This window comes from Schistocerca nitens, chromosome 4 (assembly GCF_023898315.1).
Source record: "Schistocerca nitens isolate TAMUIC-IGC-003100 chromosome 4, iqSchNite1.1, whole genome shotgun sequence".
In the NCBI taxonomy this organism is placed as follows: domain Eukaryota; kingdom Metazoa; phylum Arthropoda; class Insecta; order Orthoptera; family Acrididae; genus Schistocerca; species Schistocerca nitens.
In genome coordinates this window covers 743,499,739-743,525,182 of record NC_064617.1, presented here as the reverse complement: position 1 = coordinate 743,525,182, position 25,444 = coordinate 743,499,739, and the positions used below count along the sequence as shown (strand labels likewise).

The 25,444-nt window shown below is 44.4% G+C and overlaps 1 protein-coding gene across 1 annotated transcript in view; it reads left to right on the top strand.

Annotated features, from left to right (window-relative positions):
* Nucleotides 1-25,444, top strand: part of LOC126252544 (ATP-dependent translocase ABCB1-like) — an 88,943-nt gene that overhangs the window by 54,703 nt on the left and 8,796 nt on the right. Inside the window, exons 13-17 of the mRNA XM_049953442.1 lie at nucleotides 2,524-2,727; nucleotides 16,046-16,287; nucleotides 18,793-18,952; nucleotides 22,845-23,036; nucleotides 24,125-24,331. Coding sequence (XP_049809399.1) covers nucleotides 2,524-2,727; nucleotides 16,046-16,287; nucleotides 18,793-18,952; nucleotides 22,845-23,036; nucleotides 24,125-24,331 — 1,005 coding nt within the window. The remainder of the gene's footprint in view (nucleotides 1-2,523; nucleotides 2,728-16,045; nucleotides 16,288-18,792; nucleotides 18,953-22,844; nucleotides 23,037-24,124; nucleotides 24,332-25,444) is intronic.

The following is a 25,444-nucleotide window of genomic DNA, read 5'->3' as shown; positions in this document are numbered from 1 at the left end:
CTGACAGAGCAGAACAAACTATTTGCTTAAATATATCAGATAACCATGCACACTATTACTTTCAGGGCTTATTCAAACTGAATAGTCTATAACTTTTCTATTAATATTCACTGTAGAATCATAAATTGGACATAGGTTCAGTATTACTTTTCAAACATTTTCCTATCTGACAAAAAATTGTAAATGTAGTTCACCGCAAAATTGTGAACTGGTCATAGGTTAGGTCTCTCTCAGCTAAATACTTTTCTATGTAGAACGGAAGTTACATGTATTTCACCAACAAACAATTTCTTACTGAATTTTGAATAAAAAAAGTTACTGTTTTCATAGATAGTAGTCTTTCTATTAATTGTTTTTTATGAGCATAAAGGATAAACTGTGGATCCTATTACACTATTAATATGCATTTTCAATACACAAGAGGAAACCAATATTGTACAGAATTTGGCTTGAATAGCAAGAGCAATTAAAACTTTATATAATTAAGTAACTTTGTGCATTTGAACCACTTTCAACGAAGGGGGACCCTTAATATTGACCACTGTAGCAGAGCAAACTAAACACACTTCCAGTACACTAGAGAAACAAGTGCTTATCAAGCATGAACATATAACTCCCAACAGTTGCAGTTCTGAACTTTTACTGCAGTGAAACACAAATTGTAAGATCCTTTCAACAAACAATATCAATTTTACCACACTCTAATACCATATTAATTTTAACATGCCTTCAATGAAGGACACTCGGTAAACACTTTAGCGTGGGAGGGACCCTAAGTGGATATGTGATTGAGGATAAATCAAGGTAGGTACAAAATTTCAGTCAAATTTTACCATATATTTGGGTACACTATAACATTCTATGAGCTGACCCTTCACTGTACATAACTATGGTGTTCCATTACAGTGATTGCGCAATGTGGTGGCGATTGCATGTTGGTTGGTGGTTTTGCAGGTAGAATTGCTGGACTCCGTCATTTCTTGGTGGCGATGATAGATACCAATTCCAGAATAGTTCCAGCTCTTTATCCATCCATCCGAGGCATTGTAAAGCTTCAGGAAAAGCCTCTCCCGGAACCAGCACAATACACAACTTTTACATGAGCAGCTGATAGTTTGGTAGCTCGTCCCCGACTGACTCTTTGTTCCACCTTTTCTACCTAGGCCAATCACAATTTGCGAGCTCTACACAGTTCCGTTCCTGAGGGGAACCACAACACCTTTTACATACAAAATAACTAAGAACCCTAAGTGAAGGTCAGCAGTTTACATAACAGCAACCAAACATATTAAATAAAACAGAACAGTTGCACATATTGGTAGTTCTACACAAAATTATTTAAATAAAATTATTTAATTTTAAAGATAACCAAAGAGATTATATGACAAAGACAAAACATATAATTTGCTCATATTGTATATATTACAGAGATTACACTTCCTATACTCTAAAAGACATCAAAGATTTTACAAAGAAAGGATTATACAATTTTGTGTTATCGATTCAGTCAAACACATTTACAGAAGCTCAACGATGTAACATTAAATAAAACAAAAGGCAAGATACCAGGTGATCAAAAATTCAGTATAAATTTGAAAACTGAATAAATCACGGAATAACGTAGATAGAGAGGTACAAATTGCCACACATGCTTGAAATGACATGGGGTTTTATTAGAACCAAAAAAATACAAAAGTTCAACAAATGTCCGACAGATGGCGCTTCATCTGATGAGAATAGCAATAATTAGCATAACAAAGTAAGACAAAGCAAAGATGATGTTCTTTACAGGAAATGCTCAATATGTCCACCATCATTCCTCAACAATAGCTGTAGTCGAGGAATAATGTTGTGAACAGCACTGTAAAACATGTCCGGGGTTATGGTGAGGCAATGGCGTCGGATATTGTCTTTCAGCATCCCTAGAGATGTCGGTCGATCACGATACACTTGCGACTTCAGGTAACCCCAAAGCCGATAATCGCACGGAATGAGGTCTGGGGACCTGGGAGGCCAAGCATAACGAAAGTGGCGGCTGAGCACACGATCATCACCAAACGACGCGCGCAAGAGGTCTTTCACGCGTCTAGCAATACATTTTTTTTGTTCTAATAAAACCCCATGTCATTCCAAGCATGTGTGTCAATTTTTACCTCTCTATCTACATTATTCCGTGGTTTATTAAGTTCTCAAAATTATACTGACTTTTTGATCACCCGGTAAATAAGTAGATCATTAGAGCTATGGTGTTACAGGGTGAGTAGCGAGGATACTTTGGTGAGGTGGTAAACGACTCGTGCTTCACAGGTTAGCAGATATTGAATGGAAGGTGGAGCTCATTACTTGCAGGAGGAATTTGTAGAATTTTGATGTTACAGAAGTTCAGGGGATGTTAGGTACTGCAATTATGGATACGTTTAGGATTCCACAGCTACGGATGGCGATGGAGGGATGCATTTTATTATGACCAGTTACGTGTGTGATACTAGGCCGACACTAGAGCCGCAATGCCTTGATCCGCAGGCGACGGGCCAGCGCATCGGCACGGTGACGCAGTCCCTGGGCACGCTGGTGCTGGCGCTGGTGTTCGCCATGTACTACGAGTGGCGCGTCGGCCTGCTCGTGCTGGCCTTCGTGCCGCCGCTGTTCGCCGCCTTCTACGTGCAGGGCCTGCTGGTGCGCGGCGAGATCCTCAGCACGTCCAGCTCTCTGGAGAAGGCCACCAAGGTAAGGAAGAGGAGCTGAAACTTCAGTACGAGATGCGGTTAGCACACTGGTGTCGCATTTGGGAGGACGATGGTCGGCCATCCCTCTCGGCCATCAAGATTTATGTTTCGCGTGATTTCTATACATCGCTTCAGGAAAATGTCGGAATGGTTTCCCATTCTTCCCTACCCCAGCGTCGTGCTCCATCTCTAAAAGTTCTCGTTATCGATGGCACGTTAAATTACGCTACTGGCCATTAAAATTGCTACACCAAGAAGAAATGCAGATGATAAACGGGTATTCATTGGACAAATATACTAGAACTGACATGTGATTACATTTTCACGCAATTTGGGTGCATAGATCCTAAGAAATCAGTACCCAGAACAACCACCTTGATACGCCTGGGCATTCAGTCAAACAGAGCTTGGATTGCGTGTAGAGGTGCAGCTGCCCATGCAGCCTGAACACGATACCACAGTTCATTAACAATAGTGACTGGCGTATTGTGACGAGCTAGTTGCTCGGCCAGCATCGACCAGACGTTTTCAATTGGTGAAAGATCTGGAGAATGCGCTGGCCACGGGGCAGCAGTCGAAAATTTTCTGTATCCAGAACGGCCCGTACAGGACCTGCAACATGCAGTCGTGCATTATCATCTAGGGTTTCGCAGGAATCGAATGAATGGTAGAGCCACGGGTCGTAACACATCTGAAATGTAACGTCCACTGTTCAAAGTGCCGTCAATGCGAACAAGTGGCGACCGAGACGTGTAACCAATGGCACCCCATACCATCACGCCGGGTGATACGCCAGTATGGCGATGACGAATACACGCTTCCAATGTGCGTTCACCGCGATGTCGCCAAACACGGATGCGACCATCATGATGCTGTAAACAGAACCTGCATTCATCCGAAAAAATGACGTTTTGCCATTCGTGCACCCAGGTTCGTCGTTGAGTATACCATCGCAGGCACTCCTGTCTGCGATGCAGCGTGAAGGGTAACCGCAGCAACGTCTCCGAGCCGACAGTCCATGCTGCTGCAAACGTCGTCGAACTGTTCGTGCAGATGGTTGTTGTCTTGCAAACGTCCCCATCTGTTGACTTAGGGATCGAGACGTGGCTGCACGATCCGTTACAGTCATGCGGATAAGATTCCTGTCATCTCGACTGTTAGTGATACGAGGCCGTGGGGATCCAGCACGGCTTTCCGTATTACCCTCCTGAACCCACCGATTCCATATTCTGCTAACAGTCATTGGACCTCGACCAACGCGAGCAGTAATGTCGCGATACGATAAACCGCAATCGCGATAGGCTACAATCCGACCTTTATCAAAGTCGGAAACGTGATAGTACTCATTTCTTCTCCTTACACGAGGCATCACAACAACGTTTCATCAGGCAACGCCGATCAACTGCTGTTTGTGTACGAGAAATCGGTTGGAAATTTTCCTCATGCCAGCACGTTGTAGATGTCGCGACCGGTGCCAACCTTGTGTGAATGCTCTGAGAAGCTAATCATTTGTATATCACAGCATCTTCTTCCTGTCGGTTAAATGTCGCGTCTGTAACACGTCATCTTCGTAGTGTAGCAATTTTAATGGCCAGTACTGTATAAATCTTTCTTCCTTCCCCTGTTGCAGAGCTAAAATAGACCAGAATCAGATTTTTCTGTGGACCTACACAAAGTACATTAAGACTTAACGTACGAAAAGAAACATTTCTCTCACTTAACAAAGTAAGCTGAGACGACTGAAATCACGGGATGCCTCGTAATATCGTGTCGGACCTCCTTTCGCCCAGTGTAGTGCAACAACTGGACTTGGAATGGACCCAACAAGCAATTTAAGTCTCCTGCAGAAATACTGAGCCATGTTGCCTCTACAGCTATCAATAACTGGGAAAGTGTTGCCTATGCAAACTTTTGTGCACGAACTGATTTATCGATTATGCCCCATAAATGCTCTATGGGGTTCATGTTGGGCAATCTGGGTGGCCAGATTATTTGCTCGAATGGTCCAGAATGCTCTTCTAACCAGTCACTAACAACTCTGGCCCGGTGACATGGCGCATTATCGCCCGTAAAAATTCCATTATTGCTTGGGAACATGAATGGTTGCAAATGGTCTCCAAGTAGGCGAACATAGCCATTTCAAGTAAATGATAGCTTCGGTTGGACCAGGGGACCCAGTCTATTTCATATAAACACAGCCCGCACCATTACGGAGCCACCACCAGCTTCCACATTGCCTTGTTGATAACGTGGGGCTGGCCGGTGTGGCCGAGCAGTTCTGGGCGCATCAGTCTGGAACCGAGCGACCGCTACGGTCGCAGGTTCGAATCCTGCTTCGGGCATGGATGTGTGTGATGTCCTTAGGTTAGTTAGGTTTAAGTAGTTCTAAGTTCTAGGGGACTGATGTCCTCAGATGTTAAGTCCCATAGCGCTCAGAGCCATTTTTGATAACGTGGGTCAATGGCTTCGTGGGTCTGCACCACACTCGACCCTTGCCATCAGTTATTTCCAACTGAAATCGGGACTCATCTACCCACGCCGCGGTTTTCCAGTAGTCTAGGGCCCAACCGATATCGTCACGAGAGGGACTGCAGGGACGATTTTAGAAACAGAATGTTCAATTCGTCTAGCCCCAACTATCATTCCGTGTAAAAATTTTTGTTTGCGACCATAATCGCGTCGGAATGCTTTTCGCATTAATCACCCGAGTACAAGTGACACCTCCGCCAATGCACTGCCCTTTTATACCTTGTGTACGCGATACCACCGCCATCTGTTTATGTGCGTATCGATAACCCATTATTTTTGTCACCTCAGTGTAATAGCCTTCCTTTTTTGATGTATAGTTGTGAAGATCAGGCACTACAAATCGAATCACCAGAGCTGAAGTTCTTCTTCTTTGTAGTGGGATATTAATTACTGGATCGTAAACTAAAACCGATGTAAGACAAGAACTAAATGTAGCTCCCATTACAACTACGCTTGAAAAATACAGTCGTTAATGGGCATGTCATAGGATAACTAAAGCTGCAATACTGTATAATCAAACGGGAATCAGAAACGTTGGACGCCCCTTAAGCAGTTGACGTGAACCTACCAAAAGACCTAATCCTTCAAGACGAAGATGGTGATGACGCTATGAAAGATAAACAGTGTTGTCACTTTTTTAGGACTGGACAAATTTTCTACCAAGTTCACTCAGTTCTCAGGTGGACGTCATATTACCTGAGGAGAAATTACAAAAGCCAAGGTTCGTTCATCAATCCTCTGCTGTTACCTCCCCATTCGTAAGTGCCACGATTTACACAGACCATGCATACTGCCTTACGGAAATTCAGTGGCCGTATTGTAAATTCTTTACTGTATATATTAGCCTCTTGCCCACACAAGTGGCAACATTAACTTTTTCGACATGTTACTAAGTCATCATTAGATGACCTGAATAAGTACATAGTAATTCGTCAACCTAAAGAGTTTCACAGAGGTGCTCACCATTCAGTTTGAATCAAGATCCAGAGTGAAACTTTGTTGCAATTTAAAACTGCGTACCGGACCGGGACTCGAACCTGGGGCTTTCGCTTTCCGTGAGCAATTGCCTACCGGCGGAGCTACCCAAGCACGAATCAGGCTCCGCCCTCACAGCTTTATTTCCACCAGTACCCCTTCTTCTATTCTCCAGAAGTTCTCGCGTACCTTGAGCATCAGTCACTCCTGGAAGAGAGGATGCCATAGCCTAGCACATTGTTTCCAGTGAATAGAGCACTTGACCACTAAAGCCACAATGGACCCAGGTTCGAGTACCGGTCCTGCCCATAGTTTTACTCTGTCAGCAAGTTTTTCTCTCGCCACAGAGTGAAAATTCATTATGGAAGAGCCAGAATAATACAAATATTTGAATAAAATCATTGTGTGTGTTAGGCCGCGTCTTCAGAAAGTACTAATGTTATATAACCGACGTTTCGACCATCTGTACAACTGTGCTCTTCGGTCGTGCGGACCACGAAACGTCGGCTGTATAGTTGTTTAGTGGTTCATAATGATGCATCCCAACACAAAAAAAGGAATTTACTGAAACTGACAGTGGCAATCGAACTAATAACAGTACTATTGTTAAGCTTGTCAAGGAGATCCCCCTCTGTCGGCCATGGTGGCTGAGCGGTTCTAGGCGCTTCAGTGCAGAACCGCGAGACTGCTACGGTCGCAGGTTCGAGTCCTGCCTCGGGCATGGATGTGTGTGATGTCCTTAGGTTAGTTAGGTTTAAGTAGTTCTAAGTTCAAGGGGAATGATGACCTCAGATGTTAAGTCCCATAGTGCTCTGAGTCATTTGAACCAATTTAGATCCCCCTCTGTCTCCTGTCGCCACCGTCCCTCCGGAGATTGATAGTGGCCTCTAGAGCACTTGTTAATACGGTAGTCCTTTGTCCTAGACAGCACGGTGTCATCCACTCAGGTTTAGGTCTGGGACCGAGCCTACCATTTTGATATATTGCATCGTATTGTTACAAATCTCACTATAATATTATGTTTTTACTTTTTAATTTTACTCCTTTTCATATTAATTATCCTCCCCTCCTCCCCCCTCCCCCCCCCTCCCCCCAGTAGATCAAAGCTTCACAACAAACGTGCTTGCGGAGCAAGCTGTGAGCAGCAAGGCGCGAGCACGGAGCAACGCCGAGCACGCTACCCCCACTACCGGACCAGAGCGGAGAGTGGGGAGAGTCACGTGGGGCACACAAAGCTGCCGCCAGTCAATGTAAATCCGCGGCCACCTGTAGGGATATCACTCACGAATTATTACTGCGACAAATGAAACAAATAAAGGAGAATGTACAGGTGCCACATAATTTTATTAGCTTAGTGTATGCCTCTACATTCGCATTAATTTGTGAACTGTTACACAATAAAAGGTGTCACTGAAGTGTGGGATTCTCGGTTATCTTGTACTTTTTGCCCTTTACAATTGCGTCTGTGTTTGAAGTAATGTTCTTGCGCATTGTAGGCGCAGCGTGCAGTTTAAATTTCGATCAGACAATGCGTTTCTCAGGCGCGTCTTGTTACATTTCATTGCAGAGAACAGTTGTTCACAAACATACGTGGAACTGAACATTAATATTATTGTAGCAGCGAGTTTGTGCAAACGAGGAAATCTATCCTGAGGGAAGTGTCTGTAGAATTCCAAAATGTTTTTCTTGTTCTGAAATTTGTCTCTGTATTCTCTGTCACACTGCAGGTCAATAATTTCTAGTTGCAGCTCAGGACGAATCTCTTCAGTATTCGCTGAATATGGAGAGGAGAACAGATCAAAATCACTGTCTAGTGCTGTCAGGTCTTGAAAGCGTTGATCAAATTCTTCCTTATAGGCAACTAAACTATGTGAATAACGTTCACAGTCTTTGTGAAAATCTTGCATGGATGATAGTTTAGGAAAATGAGCTAGATTTCCTGTTTCCAGCCGACTCACCCAAAGTGTCAATTTCATTTTAAAAGCTCGTATTCGATCTATGAAATGAGTAATTAGCAGATCTTTACCTTGTAGTGAAATGTTCAAAGCATTCAGATGGCTAGTTAAATCTGCTAAGGAGGCGAGATCACAGTTCCATGAAGGCTCTTTCAATTCAGGAACACACATGTTATTTATTTCCATGAACATATTTATCTCATCTATTAGGGAAAAAATCGATTTAGTAATTCGCCACGACTAAGTCAGCGGACCTCGCTGCAATAAGGCAGGCTACCATACTGGCTTTCTACATCCTCAAGAAAGCTTTTAAATTGCCTGTGTTGTAGCCCACGCTTCCTTATATAATTGGTTGCACGAACAACAACACTCATCACATTTTTTAGAGTGATACTCTTTGCACATAAGTTTTCCTGGTGGATCACACACAGAACGCCCCTTATTTCATTCGGCACGGTCAGTTTTTGCATTTTCTCCTTCAACAGCGCAACGAAACCTGATTTGTTCCCTGTCATCGCTGGTGCACCGTCTGTAGAAACTGAAACTAAAGAATTCCACGACAATCCTATATTTTCAACACTTTCTTCAACACTATTTAAAATATCACCTCCGGTTGTAGTGTTCTTCATGGCTACTACATCGAGGAGCTCCTCCCTCACCTGAAGATCTCTATTAACACCTCTAATAAATATGGCAAGCTGCTCTGTTCCAGTGATATCAACACTTTCGTCCAGAGCTAGAGAATACGCCATAAAATCTTTACAGATATTTGGAAGCTGGCTCTGGACGTCGTCTGCCATGTCCTGTATGCGACGCATAATGGTCATGTTAGATAATGGCACAATCCAAAACTGTTCAACTTGAGATGGACACAAATGTTTCGCTGCAACTACCAAACATTCTTTTATTAAATCGCCATCAGTGAAGGGGCGCAGGGATTTTGCTAAAAGCAAAGCAATTTTGTAGCTCACTCTGAGAGCTGCCTCAGTTGATTTTTCTTCGTCGTCCAGATCTTCTTCCGCTACTGTCGCAGGTTCGAATCCTGCCTCGGGCATGGATGTGTGTGATGTCCTTAGGTTAGTTAGGTTTAATTAGTTCTAAGTTCTAGGCGACTGATGACCTCAGAATTTAAGTCGCATAGGCTCAGAGCCATTTGAACCCATTTGAACCAGATCTTCTTCGGATAGCTTCCTTTTAAGTTTAGTAACTTCCTGTACACGATCTGATCCATCACATTTTCCACTTCCGTAGTCTTTCGCGTGGTACGACATATAATGTCGCTGCAAATTAAATTTCCTAAAAGAATACAGTGTTTTGTGACATACTAAACATTTTGCAACACCATCTTTTTCTGTAAACAGATACAATTCCTCCCAGTGGGGGTTCAACTGCGAAAGCATGGTTGGGGTTACACAACGGGGACTTGACATGATTCTTAACCAGCGAAGTGACTGTTAGAGCTGATCGTAGTACTTTAAACGTTACACAGTCGGCGCGAATTCAATAGGCACGCTGCGGCCCTATTCAAATGTGCGCGCGCATTTCCCCTCCCTCCCTACTCCGCGACCTTGCACCTGCTGGCGAGCACGGGCCTGAGCAGACGCGAGTACTCGCCAGTTGTTAAAGCCCTGCAGTAGATGCTGGCAGATGCACACTTATATTTTCCATGTGCATAGGAGAGGACAAGGATACGTAATTACAAAAAATCCAGGCTCTTCTTATCAGATGCAGCGGTGTAACTAGGGCAACTGGTGCCCAAGGCAAACTTCCGACTTCGCGAAATCATATACCGAACAGACCAGTACCGGCGATAACATAATCTAGCTCCTGCAAGGAGACATTATGCTTGTCGTTCCTGCGACTGTATGCCTCTTTCTTCCCTAAACAACAGCACATAATTCTCTACACTACAGGCGTCATTGCATTAAATAGATATATACGTGCTATCTGATCGAGAGTATTCGCACTCCTATTACTGGACGTTAACAAGGGGTGTGCCGGCCGGAGTAGCCGACTGGTTCTAGGTGCTACAGTCTGGAACCGCGCGACCGCTACGGTCGCAGGTTCGAATCCTGCCTCGGGCGTGGATGTGTGTGATGTCCTTAGGTTAGTTAGGTTTAAGTAGTTCTGTTCTAGGGGACTGATGACCTCAGAAGTTAAGTCCCATAGTGCTCAGAGCCATTTGAACCATTTGAACAAGGGGTGTGTCGACCCTTCGCATTTATCAAGCTTGAGCTCTGTCTGTTGGAGACGCTTTCATTTAAGTGTCTGAATTGTCTGTGCGGCAATGGCGATCCATTCTTCCTTAAGAGCCGGAGCCAGTGACGGTAGTGATGATGGACGCTAGGGTGTGGAGCGAAGTCCATGTTTTAGCTCATATCAAAAGTGTTGCACAGATTTTAGATCGAAAGTCTGGGCGGGCCACTGGATTCCAGGAATGTTATTGTCCACAAACCATTGCCTCACAGATACCGCTTTATGACAGGGTGCATTCTTGAGCTGACAATAACCATCGTCTTCTAACTGCTACTCTACTGTACACAATACACAGTGCAGTAAAATGTGTCATATCCTTCCGGATTTAGCGTCTTCTTAAGCGCAATAAGGGAACCACACACTAATCACGAAAAACACCCTCATATCGTAACACCACTTCCTCCGAACTTCACCGTTGGCACTACAAACTGGTGGCATATAACGTTTTCCAAATATTCGCCAAGCCCAGTCTGTTCAGTCGAATTGACTTCAAATAAGTTGCCTCAAATCACCCACTGTCCAGTGACATCGCTGTTTACACCACCTGAAGCGTCGCTTAGCGTCGACTACAGAAAATTGTGGTGTATGAGAAGCCGCTCGACCATAGTTCCCCATTATTTTTAACTCCCTGGACACAATCATTGTGCTATCTGGACTGCTAGTAGCACGAGCGATTCCCTCCGTTGATTTCATGCAGTTCTAACTATCACCCTGCAGAATTCTCGATGACCTTGTCCGTCGTAAACCTTCGCGTTCCTCTTCACGATCACGTCTCCAACAGTCGACCTGACCAGACTTAGAAGGGCTGATGGATTTGTTACTCAGGTTGTATCCAATGACTAGACCACGTTCGAATTCACTCAGCTCTTCTGACTGACACATTCTACTATTACTGCTTGTCTACTGGCAACACAATTCTCGCCGCCTCTAGTTGCATATAAAGGTCGATATCGCATTATATGGGGGTGTGATGGAGAGGAGAAAAGGAAAAATAGTATGTGAATGTGGACTGAGAGAAGAGAATGAAAGAGGAAGCAGCCTAGTAGGACTCTGTACTCAGCTCAATTTAATCGTCGCTAACACTTGGTTTAAGAGTCATCAAGAAATGTTGTATACGTGGAAGAGACGTAGAAACAGTGGAAGGTTTCAGATTTATTGTATAATGGTAAGACAAAAGATTTCGGAACCAGATTTTAAATTGTAAGACATTTCCAGGGACAGGTGTGGACTGTGACCACAATTGGTTAAGAACTGTAGATTAAAATATAAGAAATTGTAAAAATGTGGGCAATTAAAGAGATGAAAGAAAGTAACTTTAAGAAATGAAATAGTGAAAGAGGCAAATAGATAAAAAATGCAAGGTCTAATAGAAATCCTTGGATAACACAGGATATATTAAATTTAAGTGATGAGAGGAGAAAATGTAAAAATGCTTCAAATGACGCCGGCGAGAGGAAATGCAAACGTCTAAGAAAATCAGAATGACAGGAAGCACAAAATGGCTGAGCAGGAACGGCTGGAGGACAGATGAAGCCCGTGGAAGTAGACGACACCCCGTCAGAATTACTAATAGCCCTGGGAGAGCCTGCCATGACAGAACTCTTCCATCTGATGTGCAAGGTGTGTGAGACAGGAGTAATGCCCTCAGACTTCAAGCAGAATGTAAAAATTCCAATTGCGAAGAAAGAGTTGCTTAAAGGTCTGAAAATTACCAAACTATCTGTTTAATAAGTCATGGCCGCAAAATATTAACACGAGCTCGTCGCAGAAGAGTTGAAAAACTGGTAAAAGCCGACCTCGGGAAAGATCAGTTTGCATTTCGGAGAAACGTAGGAACACGCGAAGCGATATTGACCCTACGACTTATTTTAGAGGGTAGATTAAGGAAAGGCAAACCGTGCTTTTTTAGAATTTGTAGCCTTAGAGGAAGCTTTTGACAATGTTGACCAGAATTTTCTCTTTGAAATTCTGAATGTAGCGGGCGTAAAATACAGGGAGAGAAAGGCTATTTACAACTTGTACAGAAAGCTGACGACAGTTATAAGAGTCGAGGGTCATGAAAGGGAAGCAGTTGTGACAGGGGAGATAGACACGATTGAAGCTTACGCTGTTATTCAGTTTGTACATTCAGCAAGCGGTGAAGGAAAGCAAAGAAAAATTTTGGGAAATTAAAGTTCTGAGAGAAGAAATAAAAAACTTTGAGATTTACCGACGACATTGTAATCCTGTCAGAGACAGCAAAGGACTTGGAAGAGTAGTTGAACGGAATGGAAAGTGTCTTGAAAGATGAATATAAGAGGAACATCAATAAAAGCAAGCCGGCCGGAGTGGCCGAGCGGTTCTAGGCGCTTCAGTCTGGAACCGCGCGACTGCTACGGTCGCAAGTTCGAATCCTGCCTCGGGCATAGATGTGTGTGATGTCCTTAGGTTAGTTAGGTTTAAGTAGTTCTAAGTTCTTGGGGACTGATGACCTCAGATGTTAAGTCCCATAGTGCTCAGAGCCACAACAACAAAAGCAAAACAAAAAAAAAAAAAAAGGTTCAAATGGCTCTGAGCACTATGGGACTCAACTGCTGTGGTCATAAGTCCCCTAGAACTTAGAACTACTTAAACCTAACTAACCTAAGGACAGCACACAACACCCAGCCATCACGAGGCAGAGAAAATCCCTGACCCCGCCGGGAATCGAACCCGGGAACCCGGGCGTGGAAAGCGAGAACGCTACCGCACGACCACGAGAAAAGCAAAACAAAGACAATGCAATTTATTCGAATTAAATCAGGTCATGCTGAGGGAATTAGATTAGGAAACGAGACGCTTTAATCTTCCACATCATCTAGCTAGCATTGTATATACACTCCTGGAAATGGAAAAAAGAACACATTGACACCGGTGTGTCAGACCCACCATACTTGCTCCGGACACTGCGAGAGGGCTGTACAAGCAATGATCACACGCACGGCACAGCGGACACACCAGGAACCGCGGTGTTGGCCGTCGAATGGCGCTAGCTGCGCAGCATTTGTGCACCGCCGCCGTCAGTGTCAGCCAGTTTGCCGTGGCATACGGAGCTCCATCGCAGTCTTTAACACTGGTAGCATGCCGCGACAGCGTGGACGTGAACCGTACGTGCAGTTGACGGACTTAGAGCGAGGGCGTATAGTGGGCATGCGGGAGGCCGGGTGGACGTACCGCCGAATTGCTCAACACGTGGGGCGTGAGGTCTCCACAGTACATCGATGTTGTCGCCAGTGGTCGGCGGAAGGTGCACGTGCCCGTCGACCTGGGACCGGACCGCAGCGACGCACGGATGCACGCCAAGACCGTAGGATCCTACGCAGTGCCGTAGGGGACCGCACCGCCACTTCCCAGCAAATTAGGGACACTGTTGCTCCTGGGGTATCGGCGAGGACCATTCACAACCGTCTCCATGAAGCTGGGCTACGGTCCCGCACACCGTTAGGCCGTCTTCCGCTCACGCCCCAACATCGTGCAGCCCGCCTCCAGTGGTGTCGCGACAGGCGTGAATGGAGGGACGAATGGAGACGTGTCGTCTTCAGCGATGAGAGTCGCTTCTGCCTTGGTGCCAATGATGGTCGTATGCGTGTTTGGCGCCGTGCAGGTGAGCGCCACAATCAGGACTGCATACGACCGAGGCACACAGGGCCAACACCCGGCATCATGGTGTGGGGAGCGATCTCCTACACTGGCCGTACACCACTGGTGATCGTCGAGGGGACACTGAATAGTGCACGGTACATCCAAACCGTCATCGAACCCATCGTTCTACCATTCCTAGACCGGCAAGGGAACTTGCTGTTCCAACAGGACAATGCACGTCCGCATGTATCCCGTGCCACCCAACGTGCTCTAGAAGGTGTAAGTCAACTACCCTGGCCAGCAAGATCTCCGGCTCCGTCCCCCATTGAGCATGTTTGGGACTGGATGAAGCGTCGTCTCACGCGGTCTGCACGTCCAGCACGAACGCTGGTCCAACTGAGGCGCCAGGTGGAAATGGCATGGCAAGCCGTTCCACAGGACTACATCCATCATCTCTACGATCGTCTCCATGGGAGAATAGCAGCCTGCATTGCTGCGAAAGGTGGATATACACTGTACTAGTGCCGAAATTGTGCATGCTCTGTTGCCTGTGTCTATGTGCCTGTGGTTCTGTCAGTGTGATCATGTGATGTATCTGACCCCAGGAATGTGTCAATAAAGTTTCCCCTTCCTGGGACAATGAATTCACGGTGTTCTTATTTCAATTTCCAGGAGTGTATTAACTTTTACCGTGTCTTAGCTGCAACAGAAGTATTTTTTGCCAATGGAAACCAGATTTACACATTTCTGAATGTTCAACCTTTTCTTCGTGCGCAAGGGTCACCATCTGTTGGGCATGACTATGAAAATATCAGCAAGTCACTGCAGCAGAACGCAGCAGCTCGTGACCGCCAGAATACACGGATGAAGATGGTTCGCTTCATTCCACTGTATAAGTGAATATTGTTATTGTTATTTTGCGAGATAATTATTTATTACTATTTATTACAATAGGGAATATTTCGTAATTAATTATATTATTCCATGAAATGAATCCAAGTGTGTAAAGCATGTTGCGGAATATGGTACATATTTTTTTATAAACTTTGCACCTAAAGTCATTAAAAAATCTCCTAAGAGCATTGGCACATAAATTAAAATTTGCCTTCCTCCAGAAATATTTCAAGTCCGAAAGGATTAAAGTAGTAGACGGGTTTTGCTATTTGGATAGCAAAATAATTACTGATGGCCGAAATGGAGAGGATATAAAATGTGGATTGGCAATCGCAAGAAAAGCGTTTGTGAAGAACAGAAATTTGTTAACATCGAATATATACTTAAGTGTTAGGAAACCCTTTCTGAAGGCATCTGCCTGGACTGTAGCCATGTATGGAAGTGAAACATAGACGCTAAACCGTTTAGACAATAATAATAAAAGTTTTTGACATGTGATGTTACATAAAAATGATGAAGATTAGATAGGTAGATCACGTACCTAATGAGGAGATATTGAATGGAATCTGGGAGAAAGGAAATTAGCGGAGCCAGGCAGAGTGGCCGAGCGGTTTAAGTTCTAAGGGACTGATGACCTCAGCCCATAGTTTCAGAGCCATTTGGAAATAGTGGCACAACTTGACTAAGAAGGGGTCGCTTGATAAGACATATTCTGAGACATCAAAGGATCGCGGATTAAGTACTGGAGGAAAGAGTGGGGGATAAAAATTGTAGAGAGAGACCAAGAGATGAATACAGTAAGCAGATTCAGAAGGATATAGTTGCAACAGTTATTCGGTGCTGAAGATGCTTGCATAGGATAGAGTAGTTTGGGCAACTGCGTCAAACCAGTCTTCGGCCTCGAGGCCACAACAACAACATGGAGGTGCCCAGGTGCTTCTGATCACATAATGTACTGAGTGTTGAAAACTTACAGGTCGTGTTCGAAAGTAGCCATATACGCACGAGGGGATCTGGCACCCCTCAGGGACTCGACCCATCAGTGCCACACGGATACTTTGCTGTGTACTGTTCACTGTGTAGGCAGAGGCATGATGACGCTTGTGGCAGGTGGCGGTGGAGTCGGTGGGCAACATCCGCACAGTGCTGGGTCTGGGCCGCGAGCGGCAGTTCCTCGCGCAGTACATGGCGGAGCTGCAGCCCGCGCTCGACGTGTCCAAGCGCCGCGTCCACGTGCGCGCCCTGACGTACGCGCTGTCGCGGAGCGTCGGCTTCTTCGCGTACGCCGCGGCCATGAGGCTCGGTGGATCGCTCATCGCGTCGGAAGGCCTGCCCTACGAGAACGTTTACAAGTGAGTACCACCCTGCGAAACTGAGACTGCTAGCAACTGAAACTGCCAGGGACTGTAAATGCCTTGTCGTTAATCACTGTGCAGGTCCTGTACAGGAAGCAGACTGTTTCTGCACTGATATTGCGCTTCCTACGCGAAACGTATATGGATCTATGTTAACTATAGCTCAGACAACTATCAAAAGAGAAAATAGTAAATGGAGTTTGCGTGAAAGCTACTTAAGAAATTTACATACTTTGTAGGGTGTAGTTGACAGACTCTTACACATGCGAATGTAGCCGAGTCGGCTCAGTGCTTCCCCCACTACTGTGGAGTTTGCGTGAAAGCTACTTAAAAGTCTTACATACTTCGTAAGGTGTAGTCGACAGACTCTTACTCAGGCGAGTGTAGCCGAGTCTGCTCAGTGCTCCGGCTTACCCCACTACTACTCTATTCCGAGCAGATGTATGAGTGAGACAGCGCTATACTGAATACTTCACACATGGGAAATTTAAGAAGACGTGTTTGCAACTCAGTACGATTATTTCTAAAAGCGAGAATTGCAGCATTCTTTTATAAGCAGAGTTTTATCTGGTATGTTTATTTTCGATGTTTTATTTTTCTGGTAAAGCAATAACTTTTATCACTCGATTAAACAAGCACGCAGACGTGCTGCAACACAACGTGGCATGGACTCGACTTATGTCTGAGGTGGTGCTCGATGGAACTGACACCATGAATCCTACAGAGCTGTATATAAATCGGTAACAGTACGAGGTGGTGGAGATCTCTTCTGAACAGCACGTTACAAGGCATCCCAGATGTGCTCAATAATGTTCATGTCTGGGGAGTTCGGTGGCCAGCCGAAGTGTTTACACTCAGAAGAGTGTTCCTGGAGCTACTCTGTAGCAATTCTGGACGTGTGGGGTGTCACATTATCCTGCTGGAATTGCCCAAGTGCGTCGGAATGCACAATGGACATGAATGGATGCAGGTGATCAGACAGGATGCTTACGTATGTGTCACCTGTCAGAGTCGTGTCTAGACATATCTGGAGTCCCATATCACTCCAACTGCACATAATTACAGAGCCTCCACCACCTGGACCATTACCCTGCTGACATGCTGCGTCCATGGATTCATGAGGTTGTCTCCATACGCGTATACGTCCATCCACTCGATACAATTTGAAACGATACTCATCCGACCAGACAACATGTTTCCAGTCATCAACAGTCCCGTGTCGTGCAGTCGTCAAGGGTACACGAGTGAGCGTTCGGCTACGAAAGCCCATATTGATGATGTTTCGTTGAATGGTTCGCACGCTGACACTTGTTGATGGCCCACCACTGAAATCTGCAGCAATTTGCGGAACGGTTGCACTTCTGTCACGTTTAACGATTCTCTTCAGTCGTCGTTGATCCCGTTCTTGCAAGATCTTTTTCCGGCCTCAGCGATGTCGGAGATTTGATGTTTTACCGGATTCCTGATATTCACGGTACACTCGTGAAATGGTCGTACCGGAAAATCCCCACTTCATCGCTACCTCGGAGATGCTCTGTCCCACCACTTGTGCACCGACTATAACACCATGTTCAAACTCACTTAAGCCTTTATAACTTGCCATTGTAGCAGCAGTAACCGATCTAAGACCTGCGCCAGACACTTGTTGTCTTATATAGGTGTTGCCGACCGCAGCGCCGTATTTTGCCTGTTTTTGCATGTGTATATTTGAATATGAATGCCTATACCACTTTCTTTGGCGCTTCAGTGCACAAACATTTAGAGGATCATGCTTTTTGTCTGTTTAATTGTCTATTCCAAGTATCGCAAGCATTGACTTGAATTACACATCAAAATAATGTTTGAGACCTCATATTTTGGAGAAGGTAGTGATGTTATAATCTTTTGGAATATGTATTCGCCACGCGGGATTAGCCGAGCGGTCTAGGGTGCTGCAGTCGTGGACTGTGCGTCTGATCCCGGCGGAGGTTCGAGTCCTCCCTCGGGCATGGGTGTATGTATTTGCCCTTAGGATAATTTAGTTTAAGTAGTGTGTAAGCTTAGTGACTGATGACCTTAGCAGCTAAGTCCCATAAGATTCCACACACATTTTTTTGAATATGTATTCGTGAATTTTTGGAATCCAATCGATATCTACTTGCCTTGGTGAAAAGATACAATGTCGGTCTAATATTGATTACTACTTACGCATTTGTTATCTGCATGTATTTTATATCTCAGCTGACCCGCTGATATGGTAATCTGTAGTTCAGTCGTGAAGATAAGATACATATAGCTACTGAGCAAAATGAAACTATTGCTTGCGAAATCTCGGTTGTCATAATTATCAGTTAGCTTGACGTTTGATAAAGAAGGCTACGGCCATGTTTGATATGGTGTGAGCAAAACTGCAATTATTTCAGTTCTTAGGTATTGAAAAATTCGTCAGATGTGTGCACGTTAACTGTTTAAATCTAGGGAGCCCCTCTGATCTGTGACCTGATTCGATTTTTATTTCCACAGAGTGTCAAACGCTCTCATCATGGGTACAAGCATTGTATCGAACGTCCTTTCCTTCGCGCCTAACTTCCAGAAGGGCATAGACGCCGCTTCTAACGCATTCCACCTCTTCAAGAGACAGCCTAGAGTTCTCGATGCACCTGACGCTCTGGAAGACAAGTGGGTGAGTATGGGAAACACCTGTAGTTGGCGTTCCGCCCACTCCTCACCAGTAAATTTGTTCTCAGAAAACCATAAAATAATTTGTTACTGCTGAACGTTGATTAGCTTTGAAATTATTAATGGAATTTTTTAAAAATTATTGAATTAGATTGTGTGTGTGTGCGTATGTGTGTGTGTGTGTGTGTGTGTGTGTGTGTGTGTGTGTGTGTGATGAGTGTAATTCACGTCGATAATAGATATATTAAATAAATACAACCAGTCCCTCACTCATTTATAAGCTCTCTAGTTTTTTGTCATTCTCTCCCATAATCTCTCATATAGTTCCACGAGGCAGACTGGACACCGTGTTAGACCTTCTCTAGCCATAAAAATTAGGGGTGAACACCACGAATCGATCCCACGACTTCTACGTCAATAGAAAGCGAAAATAACAACTAAGTACAATGGCGGTTAACTCACGTCTTTACTGAGTGTTTAATACTGCGCTTCTCTTATAGTGACCCTCATCAGACTGATACACGAACGAAACTGTGGAAAATCTTTTAGCTGTCGTGTTTTAATCGGAATGTGCTTCAAAGGTGTGACAAATTTCCGAATGCAGGTCCGATATTGCTTTAAATACACTGCCTAAAAAAATGAAGCATCCAGAAGGGGAGTGTGAAACGAAATATATCTTCATGGCCTGAGAGGGTATGTCTGTTATTGCACTGATTACAAAATCGAGTCAAATTTGCAAAGAACTTGGCAGTATGAGCCCACTTATCAATAGGACATTGCACGACCTTTGGCCTAAACGCATAGAATCATTCGTTTAGGAAGTGTGTCAAAGAACCGTTGTATCTTCTCTTGAGGCAAGCTGGAACTTTACTGTTTTAACTGATCCCTGATATCTTGTCATTGGCACGGAGATCTTCGAGCTGGTCCCACCCATGTTCTATCGAGAACAGATATGGGGATCTTGCTGGCCACGAGAAATCTCAAAATCACCCAGGTCACAGAGACACATGCCATGTGTGGACGAGCATTGTCCTGTTCGAAAGTGATACACCGGTACTGTCACTTGAGAGGGAATACACGAGGACGCAGAATGTCCGTGACGCACCGTTGTGTCGTAAGAGTCCCTTCACTCACTACTAGCTGTAACCTGAAGTCATACCCGATGGCTTCCTACACTATGACGCCAAGAGTAGCACGTCTGTGCCTCTCCAAAACACTGGAAGAATGGAACGTCTCCTCAGGGCGCCACCATACTCCCCGACGATGGTCATCCGGAGTTGGATAGAACCGTGATATTGATTGCTGAACCCAATGTGACGCGATTAATCAGCAGCCCATGCTTCCCGGTAACCGTACTACTGCAAAGGCAGCCGTTTGTGTTGTGGTGTCAACAACAGCCTAATCATGGGACAGTAGTTTCCTAGTCCGGTTGCTGCTCGTCTCTGACCAATAGTGGAGGACGACACAGAATGTTGCAGGAGGTCCACTGCTGGTTCTATGGTGGCAGGCGCAGATGTAAAGGGTTACGATGTGCCTGGTGTACGATACGGCAGATCCACCATCTTTATGAGTACATGTGGTTGACTGTAACGTTGACGACAAGTATCCCTGCTCTCACGTTCCTGTGCAGTTCAACATTGAGCCACTGTCGAATGCTGTACAAATCTAGATCTTGTACATTTGACAGCTGGCCAAATGGAGACCCACAATGAAACCCCTTTCTAACTGTCACGTGCTAATATCGGTCTCACACAAGTACGCGGCATCTCAGTGTTCTTCACAGTGATTACTCGAACTTTAAGTCTCGTTGCATCTCATATTTACCACACAAGTCCGGGTAACACCACTAAACACAAGCAACACTAATGAATTCTGGTAACGGTACTAGCTCTCACAGAGAATTGCAACTACAATCCCCTCCCGCCGGAGGTTCGAGTCCTCCCTCGGGTGTGCGTGTGTGTGTTGTTCGTAGCATAAGTTAGCTTAAGTAGCGTGTAAGTCTAGGGACCGATGACCTCAACAGTTTGGTCCCTTAGGAATTCACACACATTGGAACATTTTTTGCAACTACAATCATTTACGTATCCACTGGTGTGTATACATACGAAATTGCATTGGCAAGCGAGCATGTCTTCTAACGCTTCACTTTTTACGTAAACAGTGCATTCTACTTAGAAGGCATGTGAGGCTGTACGAGTACGAATCTCATGGTTGGGATATCGCAAAGTTCTTGATCTTTACAGTCACACTCCCGGACTGGATATAGGGGATACATTTTATTATTGGTGCCTGCCGAACTACTAAACAGCATGTGTGTTTACACAGTATATGGGGACATTCCAATGAAAACGAGACAGATGGAAAAACATAAGTAAACTGCCTATTATTTCAGAAGTAATCGCCATAATTGTTTAATACATTTATGCTACCGTGAGACGAGGCGGTCAAAGCATTTATGGAAAAATGTTTGCGGTTGACTATGGAACCATGATTGCATCCATGTGTGTCCCTCTTCTCCCGAAGCAAATGAACGGCTATGAATGTCTTTCTGTGGGGCTCCAAAAATATGGAATCCACATCGTTAGAGTGCAGAACTGTATGGAAGCTTTGTTCAGTACTGTATGGAAGCTGTGTAAGCAGCAAAACTTCTACAGCGTAGTCGAAACAACCTACCAACAGAATGCCCGACCACATGTTGCCAAGGCTGGTTGGCCTATGCTTGGGACTCCTTATACACCATCCACACAGTCCCGATCTCTCGCCATGCGATTTCCGCATTTTTGGAGCCCTGAAGAAAGACGTTCTTTGCTGTAGATTTGCTTCGGACGAGGGAGTGCCTGCCTGGGTGCAATGAATTGGGATTCAGCCTTGCAGGTACAGTTCATAGCTGACAAAGCATGCCACAGTACTCTCTCTGTCTCTGTCTCTGTCTCTCTCTCTCTCTCTCTCTCTCTCTCTCTCTCTCTCTTCCCCTTTCTATCACCGCCCTGACTCACGCCGACTGCTAATGCCATGCAGCAGTGCTGCTCAGTGGCTGCTGGAGTACTGATTATAATAGTTACTGTTTTACTGTTCCTGTTAAGTAGTACCGCACTAGAATAATATTTTGGACTGCTCTGTCAGATGGGGACGTAAAATTCCGCTTTTAAAATCCCACTTCCGTAGACAACAGCAAACATTTTTGCATGTAGGCGTTAACCGTCTTGTCTCACAATGGGTTAAATATATTAACAGTTATTGCGATAACTTTTGAAATAATGAACAGTTTACTTACCTTTCGTCCGTGTGTCTCGTTTTCATTTGACTGCCACTTATACATACCGCGTGTCCGTACTAACAGTCACCAGATGCATTTTCTCTGGTGTTTCGGTAGATATTTGCAATTCTGTTTTTGTAGTGTGTCACTGGAGTCGTCACAAAAAAATACTGCTAATCACGTCTTACATGCGACGACCAGCATTGACGGAAAGCATAGGTTTGTTTCCCATTATAAACAAAATGATTTTTAAAGTGGGATTTTACGTCCCCGTCAGGCAGAGCTGTCAAAAATATTATTCTAGTGCGATACTTGTTAACATGAACAGTAAAACAGTAACTATTATAATCAGTACTCCAGCAGCGACTGAGCTGCACTGCTGCATGGCATTAGCAGCCAGCGTGAGTCAGGGCGCTGATAGAAAGGGGGGGGGGTGGAGAGAGAGAGAGGGAGAGAGAGAGAGAGAGAGAGAGAGAGAGAGAGAGAGAGACATAGGGGCAAGGGGCGTCAGAGAGAGTATCTTGGTTTGCTTGGCCAGCTACGAGTTGTATCTGCATGGCTGGATCTCAGTTCACACGCTTAGCATGCTGAGGCTATGAGTTTCACTGCTACATCAGTGACTTCACTGTCTCCACAGGAGAGCCACGGCGATGTGCGCTACTCGGGCGTCGAGTTCGCGTACCCCACGCGAGTTGCCAGCCTGGTGCTCAAGGGCCTAGACTTGGAGGTGCAGCCAGGCCAGACAGTGGCACTGGTGGGGCCCTCTGGTTGCGGCAAGTCCACCTGCATACAGCTGCTCGAGAGGTTCTACGACCCTATATCTGGCATTGTAGTGAGTATTCTGTCATCTGACACCTCAGTTAGGAAACTGAGAAATTTTGTTTGTCTTAGGAGCATTTTATTAAACATATACCAAATGAGACTTTTCCAGTCTTTCTTGTTCATTCCACATTCTTACAACGTTCTTCGATCTTTCACCAACATTCGAGCCACTTACTTCCCTCTTTTAACGTACCCTTATGTTTTATGTTTCTCAATGCCTCTGGAGTTATCTAATATAAGCTGCTACTTATGTTTTCTTACAAAGATATCTAAACATGTCTTTATTTAACATCGTGTGTCATTCCCGGTGAGTCTCCTGAGACAATCGGTTGCCTCATGCATATTTTCTTTTTTTCTCGCTTGAAATCTTTCATTTCAACTTTCTAACGTCCTGAAGCATGTGAAGATCCGATATTTATGGGGATTATTTCATAAATACTGTACAGGGCAGGATGCTGTAACATGAAAAAATTTACGTTAAGTTGCAGAGCACTGCTCGAAGAAGAAGCGAGTGATTTATTTTATCCATAGTGTCCTCTGTTTTATGTAACGCGAAATAAAAAATGAGCTTGCCCAAGGTCTCTATTATTGGGACAATTGGAGAACAAAACTCACACGATAAAATTGAAGCTATTTCGTATCAAAAACCCAACGAAAGTCAAAAGTGCTTTAAATGAAGTTTGGGGCGAGTTGATGACCTCTCTCGTAAAGTGTCGACCATTCCAATGGGGAGGCGAAACAAAGTATTTTACTGTCAGGTACCAAGATCTGTAAATGGAAATTGTCAATAAAATAAAGCAATGTTAATTGACCATCATATGCCGTCCCAGTTCCATCATAGTCTCGAATAGGTGTATCACGGAAACTAACGAGCAGAGAACACACTTCGTATAATGCCTTTTCTTTTTCAGAATGGTCCGTACATGTTAACATATGTCAGTTTCCTTGTGAAACATACTGTAATTTCCATTACATGTCCGATACAAACCACTACATCCTTTTTTTATTGTGTCGCTATTATCACTGAATGTTTTAGACTTCAATATAAATGCTGCAAAAGTAAAGTTATTCTCTAAATAGAATGAACTTTTTCAATAGTCACTGGACGGCCGAGACGTGTCGAAGGTCAAGATGACGAACTTGCGGGAGCAAATGGGTCTTGTGTCCCAAGAACCAGTGCTGTTCGACAGGACCATTGCAGAGAACATCGCATATGGCGACAACTCCAGGGAGGTGACCATGGTCGAAATCATTGAAGCTGCCAAAAAATCCAACATCCACAACTTCATCGCTTCTCTGCCCCAGGTATGTAACACGGGCTGCCATGTTAATATTTATTCCTGACCAGTGTAATGCTATCATGTCTTGGGTGTAGTTTATAGTCTTTACATTGCAGGCGATTTTGCGTTTAGTGGCTTCAGATTTGCTCGTCTGTTCTCATTGTTTAATGTTGATAATTAGGAGCCTCAAAAGTTATATAGACCTGTGTAGGAGAAGTCGCAGTGTTTTCTAAGCCCAATCGATTTCGGAATTGTACGATGTCATTTGATCATATAGTTTAAAATGAAGAAGTCCTAGCGCTGAGTGAGAATTAGTACTGAGGCCAGTAAATTAAAAATGTCGTCTGAGAATAATGGTGAGCAAGGAGCGTAGTGAACACTTGCAACTCATGAAATTAGTCAGAGAGTTCAGATTAACCGGAATAATGAACTTAAGTAAATCAAGAACAGTGCTAACGTCAACAATGACTTACTTAATATACTGACTGATCCAGTAAGGATACTTAGAATCTGAAATTGAGTGAATGAGTTCAACAATATGGAAACTGTTATGTGACCTGCGGACTAAAATAAAGGGTTAAAAGACAGAATTAAGTTTCTTTGCAGAATTTCTAGATCATGACAACGGGAAAATAATGATGCAGGTGGAAAATTCTGTTATAAGATGTGGTGCAATTGCACACTCAGGTGTTAGAATAACTTAAATTTTTGTTAGAATAACCGTTTCAGTTAATTTGTGTAACATGCTTGAAATACTCGGTCGGTACTTGGAAGAGTATACACATGGTAAAAATTGATACCCACACTGCTAATGTTTCATAATAATGCGTAACGTTAAAACTATGTGTTTCATTTATTAATGATACGTATAAGGTTGCCTCAAAAAAAAAAAAAATGGTTCAAATGGCTCTGAGCACTATGGGACTCAACTGCTGTGGTCATCAGTCCCCTAGAACTTAGAACTACTTAAACCTAACTAACCTAAGGACATCACACACATCCATGCTCGAGGCAGGATTCGAACCTGCGACCGTAGCAGTCGCACGGTTCCGGACTCCGCGCCTAGAACCGCGAGACCACCGCGGCCGACAAGGTTGCCTCACTTTTGTATGCTGATGCCTGGGAGGCGACGGGAATG